The sequence below is a fragment of the Fundulus heteroclitus genome, chromosome 23, assembly GCF_011125445.2.
Source record: "Fundulus heteroclitus isolate FHET01 chromosome 23, MU-UCD_Fhet_4.1, whole genome shotgun sequence".
In the NCBI taxonomy this organism is placed as follows: Eukaryota; Metazoa; Chordata; class Actinopteri; order Cyprinodontiformes; family Fundulidae; genus Fundulus; species Fundulus heteroclitus.
This window is the reverse complement of record NC_046383.1, coordinates 29782503-29793409: the sequence shown is the minus strand read 5'-3', so window position 1 is coordinate 29793409 and position 10907 is coordinate 29782503. Positions and strand designations below refer to the sequence as shown.

At 37.5% G+C, this 10907-nt stretch overlaps 1 protein-coding gene across 1 annotated transcript; it reads left to right on the top strand.

The window, feature by feature from the left end:
* Positions 1-6441: 6441 nt before the first annotated feature.
* LOC105931274 (gastrula zinc finger protein XlCGF26.1) lies at positions 6442-9892 on the top strand. The gene is made up of 2 exons (XM_021320197.2): positions 6442-6892; positions 7719-9892. Exon 2 carries the CDS (start codon positions 7898-7900, stop codon positions 9791-9793), a length of 1896 nt encoding a protein of 631 aa, XP_021175872.2. The 5' UTR covers positions 6442-6892; positions 7719-7897; the 3' UTR covers positions 9794-9892.
* Positions 9893-10907: the final 1015 nt, after the last annotated feature.

The following is a 10907-nucleotide window of genomic DNA, read 5'->3' as shown; positions in this document are numbered from 1 at the left end:
AGGCAATTGGCTGCACTCAGAGAAACGGGGTCTGAATACCACACTTTTCAGTTTTTTTATTTGTAATTCTTTTTTTATAATCACGTATAATTTGTGTAGGTCTTTCACACAAAATTCTAATAAAATATATTTATGTTTATGGGTGTAATGTGACAATATGTGGAAAAGTTAAAGGGGTATGAATACCTTTGCAAGCCTCTGTAAATAAATTCATTAATAAATTAAGTGCTAAGGTTTTGCGTAGTGGTGTTTTATTGATCAACTGCAGAGATAGCGTTCAACAAGGGAAAGCAGCTAGCCCTAACGGTCACTTCCTGTTTGCGGTAAGGCGTATTGTGTCACTTCCTGTTTTCACGTTGTGAACTGCGGCCTGTTGTCTGTCGCTTTTATCTTTAATCTCTTTGCTGTAACGTCTGTTTCTAACACATAACCACTTTTAAAACATTTTCTGTTGTTGCACATCGCGCTTGGGAACTCCTCGTGTTTCACACGGTTTGCTTTTTTGGCGTGGTAAAAGGGCGCTAGCCTAGCTTTAGCCTAGCCTAGCTTTAGCTCTGCAAAACCTGGTCTGATCCAAAGAGACGGCATCCATCCCACTTTGGATGGTGCAGCTCTTCTTTCTAGAAATCTGGCCGGATTTATTAGTTCTCCTAAATGCAAACAACCCAGGGTCCAGTCCAGGAAGCAGAGCCATAGTTTAACACACCTCTCTGCAGCATCTGTACTGTTACCCACCTATTATCCTATTGAGACGGTGTCTTTCCCACGGCCAAAACTTAACAGATCAAAAACTGATCTAAAAGGAACAAATCATAAAAATCTAATAAAAATCAATACGGCTCACCTTGAACCAAAAAATAAAACAATTAAATGTGGTCTATTAAATATGATCTCTCCCTCCAAAGACTTTGTTGGTTAATGAATTGATTTCTGATAAACAGATTGATTTATTTTGTCTCACAGAAACCTGGCTACAAGAGGACTACGTTAGTATAAATGAGTCAACTCCCTCCAATTATTCAAATTTCCACATTCCCAGATCTGTGGGAAGAGGAGGAGGAGTGGCAACTATCTTTCAGTCTGATTTATTAATTAGTCCCAGGCCAATTAATAACTACAGTTCTTTTGAACATTTAACCCTCAGTTTCCCTCATCCAAACTGCAAAGCAATAAAACCTCTTCTGTTTGTTGTTTTGTATTGTCCACCGGGCCCTTACTCTCAGTTTTTGGATCAGTTGTCAGACTTCTTATCTGCTTTGGTGTTAAAAACTGACAAGGTTATTATAGTTGGGGATTTCAACATTCATGTCATTCATCATATATCAGAGCTCTGATTACCCCGTATGTTCCTAACAGAGCACTTCGCTCTCAGACTGCAGGTCTGCTGGTGGTTCCTAGAGTCTCTAAAAGTAGAATGGGAGGCAGATCCTTTAGCTATCAGGCTCCTCTCCTGTGGAACCAACTCCCAGTTTTGGTCCATCAGGCAGACACCCTGTCTGCCTCACGGACAGTGCTATTTATAGTAAATTAAAATTATTTTGTGCTATTTATGGTGGAAGTAATTTATTGTTCAGCTCAGACAAAAGAAAGTGGGGAAAAAAATCTAAATAATAGTGAGGGCTGCAGAGAAATATCTTGATATGAAAGATCTTGGATGGGAAGCCATGGAAAGTATGATAGGTAGAGGAACACCAACACAGTCAGAAGTTGGTGTTTTTTTTATGGTCATAAGAATGTTTCAAAGGAATGCTAGAAGTCTCATCTCTACAGGACAAGATTTTAAACATTTCATTGCAGAACTGCAACCCAAGTCACATGTTTATTGTATTCAAGAAACCTGGTTAAAACCGTAGTTAAACTTTTTACTCCACAGTAAGGATAGAGATAATGGAAGAGTTGGAGGGATTATGACACTTATACAAAACAGTTAATATGTTAATGTTATAATATAATTAATAGAGAAAAATAATATATAACTACAAATATGGACTGATGTCATGCTCTGACAAAAAAATTATTGAATCTTTTTATGAGATTTATCTCAGCTTGGGATCTGTGGGGAAAACACACACACACACACACACACACACACACACACACACACACACACACACACACACACACACACACACACACACACACACACAGATGTTGGTGGCTGTGTGATACACAGTGACAATGTGCAAACACAAATAAAAGCCACTAACCTTCAACGTCCAGGATTGTGCACAGAAGCTGATCCGCGCAATCACAAGATAGAGGCAGACAGTAAACATGCAGGATGAAAGAGAGAGGGGCTTAGCTGAGGGAAATCCAAAATCCAGGCAGGGGTCAGAACCATAGAACAGAGGCAGGCAGAGGCAAAGCAAATTTATTTGTATAGCACATTTCAGTACAAAGTTGCAAAGTTCTTGCTTTGTCCCCTGCAGAGGTTTCCAATAGGACAGGCAAAAGCTTGGTTGAGAGGCAAGGTGGAGAGTCAAACAGGGGCGAGGCAAAGCAGGGAAATCCGAGACACAGGGCAAGGTCAAAAACAGGCAAGGCAATCAGAGGATGCTGGTTGGTTTACTCACTCAAAGGCTTTCAAGGATCTGGCAGAGACTGGCTGCGAGAAGCAGGTATAAATAGGCAGAGTAGCAGGTATTGCAGATGCAGGTTAATGAGCACAGCGTGGGCAGGACCAGACTGCCAATCAATGGAGCAGTGTGCAGAGGAGCAAAACACAGCCAGTGCAGACAGAAGCATAACAACTGGTGAATTTGAAATAGTGTTTCATTATCATAATCCATGTAAAGAATGAAATAATAACATATTGAGCACAGTAAGTGGACGGAAAGTATGGGAAATTAGTATGGTTTGGAGATTTTAATGCTCACAGCATGTTATGGGGAAAGTAATGGGGGGAAAGACAGAAACAGCAATGGATTTAACAATAACATTGTGTGAAATTGCAGGAACTGCACAATGGGAAGTAATTAAAAAATCACTTGAAAACAATCATAATGTAATGATCATTAAAATGGGAATGTAGAAAAAAAGCATGTAGATTACCTAGATGACATTTTAACAAAGCAAACTGGAAGAATTTTGACTGAAGACAGATGTATCAAAACAATTAAAAAAGTATCAATGATATTTGACAGATTAGATAAAAAACATCAATAATTATAGAAGTAGCAAATAAAACAATTCCTAAAAGTACAGAAAAATGAATTAAAAAAGAAATGTTCCATGGTGGAATGATAGATGTCAAAAAATCTATTGAAGAAAGGACTCATCATACAATTGCAAAACTTCTATACTATAAAAGAATATAGGCAATTGTAAGGAAAACAATTATAACGGCAAAAAGAGAATACTGGAGAAAATATTGTTCAATTATAGGTATGGAAAGTTATCAGATATTTGGGGAATGACAAGAAAAATGCATGGAATAAATAAAAAGATATTTCAGTAATTAAATAAGAAAACATTACAGCAATAAACAACTCAGATCAAGCAGAAATATTAGCTACAGCATTGGTTAAAACACATCTATATGTCAGAGGTTTTAAGGGACTTAATGAGACTAGTGGAGCGTCCAAGTATAACTGAGGAAAAAACCCATTACAGGAGGGCAAATGGACCTACCTTTTAACTTTTATGAATTAAAAAGATCTCCTAATTATACCAAGCAATCATCCCCTGGAAAAGATAACATTTATTATAACATGGTAAAGCATGTGTGACAATTCTCTTTATTCAGCTTTATTTAACCTAGTCTGGGAAAATGGCAAAATTTCAGCATCATGGAAAAATTCAGTTGTAGTTCAATATTAAAACCAGATAAAGAGCCATCAAATCCATCAAACTATAGACCTATAGTATGAACATCACTATTTGGAAAAATAATGTATTGAATAATTATTTAAAGGTATAATGTTATTTAGAATCTGTCTCTAAATCAAAGTGGGTTCAGGAAAGCAAGAAACACAATTGTCTCTCTAGAATCTTAAATCAAATCAGAAGCAAATAAAAGATTTATCTTGATAATGGGTGACAGTGGTGCAGGACAGTGGGAGTTTGTCTTGGTTGCCGGTTCAATTCCCTCACTATGACTGTCTCAGTTGTCTCCGGTCAGAGGGCCCGGTGGAGAGCGGCCGATGTATGGCATGTGAATGTATGGGTGGATGTAGTGTAAAGCACTTTGCGGTCGTCGCACTTTATAAAGTACAACCCATTTACCATTGCAGTCATTTTTGATATAGAAGAAACATATGATACACCTGGGAAGGAAGGTCTCCTAATAAAACTGGAAAAATATGAGGTGAAATAAATAACAAAAACAAATATCCTTAAAACTGTATGGTAAAACTGTTGAAAAGGTCAAAATTAATAGAGTTTCGGGGATCGTTGCGATGAGAAACTGACATGGAAACATCATATTGATAAAGTAATATGATGTCAAAATGTAAAAATAAAATGTATTACGTAGTTTAGCAGGAAGGGAATAGGGAGCAAATACAAAATCGTTGCTAAATATAGATCAATCTTTTATGCATTGTGCTTTTGGTTATGGCAGCATGAGCTATGTGGCAGTAGCAGTGAAGCTTGTCAATGTAGATCAGTCAAAGGCTGTTAGAGTATGTTGTGGGGCATTTAAAACATCACCATTAGTTGCATTGTAAGTAGAAATGGGAGAAATGCGTTGATGAATTAGAAGATTAAACCAATTGCTAGTTTATTGGGTTAATGATCACTCACATCCAACAAAACTATGTTACATTAGCTTTGGGAACACAGCAAAACAGACATAAATAGTTTTGGTTGGATTGGTAATACAAAAGCGGAGTACGCAGAATTACATGCAATAGATTCATGTCCAACGGTACCTGATTCAGACATCCCTCACTGGCTCTTTGCCAATCCACTGGTTAACATATCCATTAATGTATTAATAAAAACAATGAAAAAAACATTCCAGAATGGTTTATTGTGCAACAATATTTGAATAAAACATTTTGTATGAAATTTTGTTATTTACCAATAGATCAAAAGACCCAGAAACAGGAGATACTGGAGCAGCAGTATATATTCCATATTACAACATAGCAATGAAGTAAAAAACTATTGCTGACATACAGCAGGATTAATAGCAATACTCATGAGTTTAAATTAAATTGAAGAACAGAGTGATCAAATATACGTGCTAGCCTTGGATAGTTTGCCGGCTTTGTCAACCATTAAATTGAACAACTCAACAAGGACAGATATTGTTATTTATCACATTCTGTACAAACTTCACATTAAGAAATTAACAGATTTATTCACTTCAAGTTATTGGTGAACATCCAACAGGTTTATGTGAACATTGCAACCTGGCTGACACCACACAACAAGTGTTTATGGAGTGATTTGCATGGGAAACCGAAATGTATAAAATAAAAATCAGATATACATTTGAAACTATTCTCAATGTAAGTAAAATAAAAGGTTAAATTGTGTCGTTATTTTTATTTATTTTTTTTTAAATACAAACTTATTAGAGAGAATTTCATTTATTTTTTTCACTGGGAATCTCTTGCCCACGCTCCAGTCCAGCAGGCGGCGGTAATGCACCTGAACAGCTGGTTTGCCAACCGTCACAAGAAGAAGCAGAAGAAGAACCCTTTCGGCTGCACTTCCGCATCTGCGCAGTTCTGAGCACTGATCTCTATTATACACTGGCTTGCTGATTTTGCCGAAAAACTGAAGTCGCTGGCCGCCATCTTGCTACTCCCTACTCTCACAGAATCCCATAGGGTTTGGTTGCAACAACAAGCAGTTTTCTGGCTGTGTGAAAACGTTTCAGGTAATTGTACAGTCAGTGGAAGTACTAACACTATCAAGTAATAGGAAATTATGTGCTGAAATATTTTATATGTTATTCATATTATATATATATATATATATATATATATATATATATATATATATATATATATATATATATATATCCATCCATCCATCCATCCATTTTCCAAACCGCTTCTCCCTCATGGGGTCGCGGGGGGTGCTGGTGCCTATCTCCAGCGTTCTATATATATATATATATATATATATATATATATATATATATATATATACATATATATATATATATATATATATATATATATATATATATGTAAATATATGTTTTTGTATATTATTTATAAATATTATAAATGTTATATATATATATATATATATATATATATATATATATATATATATATATATATATATATATATATATAAATAACATGCAAAATATTTCAGCACATAACTTTCTCAGTACTTGATAGTTTTAGTAAATAACATAAAAGTATATGGCATCTGACATTTTAAAAGTTTTAAGCCCCCTGCCCTAAACATGATAAAATCCTCGTTATTCGATGGTGTAGCGCACATATTCCCTAGTTACTGGGGGAAAATAGGGAGTACCAATATGGCGGCTGGTGGCTTCACAGGGACTCGTTCTAACAGCGAGCTATTAGCAGTCCAGTGTATAATACAGATCAGTGGTTCTGAGGCCGCGACACGTTTTGACGGGAATTATCAGGCAGGGAGTCCGCAGCAAAACACCGACCAAAGCGCGGATGATTCCGGCAGTGATTGCGAAGAAGAACGGGTTAACGACAGAGGCAGCGGAGAGCCGGTGGGTTTATTCTCACACAGCCAACAAGAAAAGACCTGGTAGCGACGAAGCTTTCTCGATTAGCCAGACAATGTTTCATGTTAAACTTGCAGCGTGTCAGTGGCTGTAAAGCGTATAACGCTGCATAACAGGCACCCTGCATGCTGTAACGCTGCGCCTTGGAGGCGTGGGATCAGCTGGCATGGAAGAGGCCGACCAGGATCCATGTGGAAGCCATACCAGCCGCTCTTCAAGGTTAGATACGCGGTTTCCCCCCGCAGTCCACAGACAGCAACAGGTCAGATATGCATAATATATATATATATATATATATATATATATATATATATATATATATATATATATATATTTTTTTTAATGATCACCTACCTCAGCTCTGGTTGTGTTGCTGATTCTTTTAAGCATGTCGCTGTGAGACCACTTCTAAAAAAAAAAAAAAAACACGTCTTGATGCTAATATTTTGTCTACTTTAAGACCTGTTTCTAACTTGCCTTTTATTTCCAAGCTCCTTGAGAAAATAGTTTTTACACAGTTACAGTCTTTCTTAGAGCGTAAACGTTGTCCTTGAGACATTTCAATCTGGCTTCAGGTCTAGACACAGCACTGAGTCTGCACTGCTAAAAGTTCACAATGACATTGTTGCTGGAGGACTGTGACTGTCAGGCATGTATCTTTGGGTTTAGGTAAAAATGAGTTCATAGATTTATGGTTTTCTTTATTTAAAAAAAACAACAACAAAAAAAGTGGATTCTGAATTTTATCGTCCTGGGAGGGCTGCCCAAGTAGAGTCTATGTATGGCAAAAGCTGTTGTTTATGACCAGGAAGTCTCTAGCAAAAACTGTATGTCTGGTTAATTTTTGGCTAAAACTAGTCTGTTTTTGTATTCAGTGTTCAAGTTATTTGTGGGGGGTAGAGTTGCTATACATTTTCCTCAAGAGTAACAATACTTAATAATATCCATCTAGTAAAAGGGAAAAAGTACTTTGCAGTGAAAACGCTCCTAAAAGTAATTACTTTTCTAAGTTTGAGCTATAATCAGCCCCTTTTTCCCCCCCTAGATCTTCTAAACCACAATCCCCAGAAGGAGAAGGATCTCACTGGCCAGCATTTCTGCAACCAGGAAAGGGACCTCTTGTTGGACCAAGAAGAACCAGAACATTAGCAGGTGAAAGAGAACAATGAAGATTTAGAACCTCAGCTTTTCATTGAAAATAAGGACAAAAAAGAACCTCACCAGATGACACACCATCACAGAGAACCAAAACCTCTTCCTATGAGAGAACCTTGTCAAATAAAGGAAGAACTTCCACAGATAAAGTATGTACAGAAGGAACTCTGCATCAGCCTAGAGAAAGAGCAGCTTGAACTGCAGCAGGTGACTGATACCTCAACTGTATGTCCTCCTTATTTAGAAAGAGAGCACCAAAAACCAAAACCACTGCCTATGAAAGAGGATCAGGGGGAACCACAACCTCACCAAATAAAGGAAGAACCTCCACCGATAAAAGGAGGGCAAGAAAAATTCTGCATCAGTCTAGAGGAAGAGCAGCTTGAACGACAGCAAGAGACTAATACATCTGTATATCTTTCTTATGAAGAAAGAGAACTAGAACCAAATACAAACCAACTCCCCATCTGTAATTCATCTAAAAACCAGGAAAGGAGTGATCACGAAGACTCAGCATCAAGTGAAAATGAACTGAAACATAATAGGAGGTCTCAGAAAACAAATGGTAACAGTGGCCAGGTCGACATTCCAAAAGTTAAAAGACTAAAACAAACAACCATTAATGAAAAAACATGTCCTTGTAAACTGTGTGGTAATATTCTAGTTAAAAAGTTTTTAAAAACACACATGAGAACACACACAGGTGAGAAGCCCTTCCCTTGTTTGACTTGTGGAAAAAGTTTCAGTATAAAACAAACTCTATTTAAGCACATAAGAACTCACACAGGTGAAAAACCCTTCTCATGTTTGACTTGTGGAAAAAGTTTCAGTCTTAAAAAAAATCTTTCTGACCACAGGAGAATTCATACAGGTGAGAAGCCCTTCTCATGTTTGACTTGTGGAAAAGGTTTCAGTGTAAAACAAACTCTATTCCGGCACATAAGAACACACACAGGTGAGAAGCCCTTCTCATGTTTGACTTGTGGAAAAGGTTTCAGTCTAAGACCAGCTTTATCTAAGCACATAAGAACTCACACAGGTGAGAAGCCATTTCCATGTTCCGCTTGTGGAAAAAGTTTCAGTCTACAACAATCTCTATCTCAGCACAAAAAAATTCACACAGGTGAGAAGGCCTTTCCATGTTTGACTTGTGGAAAACGTTTCTGTATAAAACAAAATCTGTCCCGGCACATGAGAACTCACACAGGCGAGAAGCCCTTCCCATGTTTGTCCTGTGGAAAAAGTTTCAGTCTAAAACAAAATCTATCTCAGCACATACGAACTCACACAGGTGAAAAGCCCTTCCCATGTTTGACTTGTGGAAAAAGTTTCAGTTTAAAACAAAGTATGTCAATGCACTTAAGAACTCACACAGGTGAGAAGCCCTTCTCATGTTTGAACTGTGGAAAAAGTTTTAGCTGTAGAGGCTCTTTAACTCAGCACATAAGAACTCACACAGATGAGAAACCCTTCTCATGTATGACTTGTGGGAAAAGTTTCATTCTAAAAAAAGCTCTAATTCAGCACATAAAAACTCACACAGGTGAGAAGCCTTTCACATGTACGGTCTGTGGAAAAAGCTTCTGTGCCAAACAAACTCTATCTGACCACATCAGAACTCACACAGGAGAGAAGCCCTTCTCATGTATGACCTGTGGAAAAAGTTTCAGCAGAAAATGTGCTTTATGTCAGCACATAAGAACTCACACAGGTGAGAAGCCTTTCCCGTGTTTGACTTGTGGAAAAAGTTTCAGTCAAAAAAAAAATCTCTCCCAGCACATGAGAACTCACACAGGCGAGAAACCCTTCTCATGTTTGACTTGTGGAAAAAGTTTCAGTCAAAAAAGAAATCTAACTCAACACATAAGAACTCACACTGGTGAGAAGCCCTTCTCATGTTTGACTTGTGGAAAAAGTTTCATTCTAAAACAAGCTCTATCTCGGCACATAACAACTCACACGTGAGAAACCTTTCACTTGTTCGGTCTGTGAAAAAGGTTTATGTGAAAAACAAACTCTATCTGCCCACATGAGATCTCATACAGGTGACAAGCCCTTCTTATGTATCACATGCGGAAAAAGTTTTAGCATAAAAAGCTCTTTATCTCAGCACACAAGAACTCACACAGGTGAGTTCTGCTCTACCTGTGGAAAAGGTTTCCAGCACAAAAGTAGTTTTACACGTCATATAAGGATCCATACATGTGAAAAGCCTTTCTTAGGTAGGACCTGAAAAGTTGAAGTACAATATGATAACTCACGTGGGTGATAAACGTTTCACTTTTTTGTTATTATTGGGAGAAGTAATATTGTAAGAAGAAATTTTTCAAGAAAGAGAAGACATTTCTTATTGAAAAGCATCCACTTAGTAAATGTTTATAAGTACAGTCATTTTGAACCATCTTACTACCATCATATCAGCACAGGTGGGATTTGACAGGAGGTTTCTTTTGCCCTTTAAACTGTTATTGCACTAAAACCTTACTGAACAATGAGAAGAAGGATTAGTCCTCAAAGGGCTTTACCACAGCTTGTTTTCATTTGTTATTTTTGTTTTCTCTTTATGGGTTTGTTGTTTTTCTTTTTTAGGTACATGTGTGTTGGAAATGTTGTTGGATAGAAAGGGGCAGGTTTTAATAAGTTTAAGCGTCTTCCTGCGTCTATTTGGACATCTTGAAGGAGCAATAAGGAAAACTTTACCACTAGGTGCGCTGTTGAGCAATGATTGTAGACCAAAACAATGTGTGTGGCAAGCCACACTTCTCTCCACCCCAAAATCTAAGCAGCAGACCAGTTATCCACTTCAATTTTAAATTTTTTGTTAGCTGTATTGAACAATGCTGTGTTAGCCGGGCTACCGGCTGCTCACCTCACAACAGTAACGCCTTGCCCTTTGCTGGTCAAACTCCCAACAATTAACCCACATGCCACAATTATAGCATTATATTGAATCGAAATAACATAGCAACACAAGTCTAACAAGACTGCAACACAAACAAAAAACAGTATTTGACTTCATGCCGTTAGCTGTCTGAAGGGGAAAGGCTAGCTCCAAGTCAAACTGGAGCTGCTTCTGCTT

Bases quoted from the DNA above. Each gene is read 5' to 3' on its own strand.
- LOC105931274 (XM_021320197.2), top strand. From the start codon at position 7,898: ATGACACACCATCACAGAGAACCAAAACCTCTTCCTATGAGAGAACCT.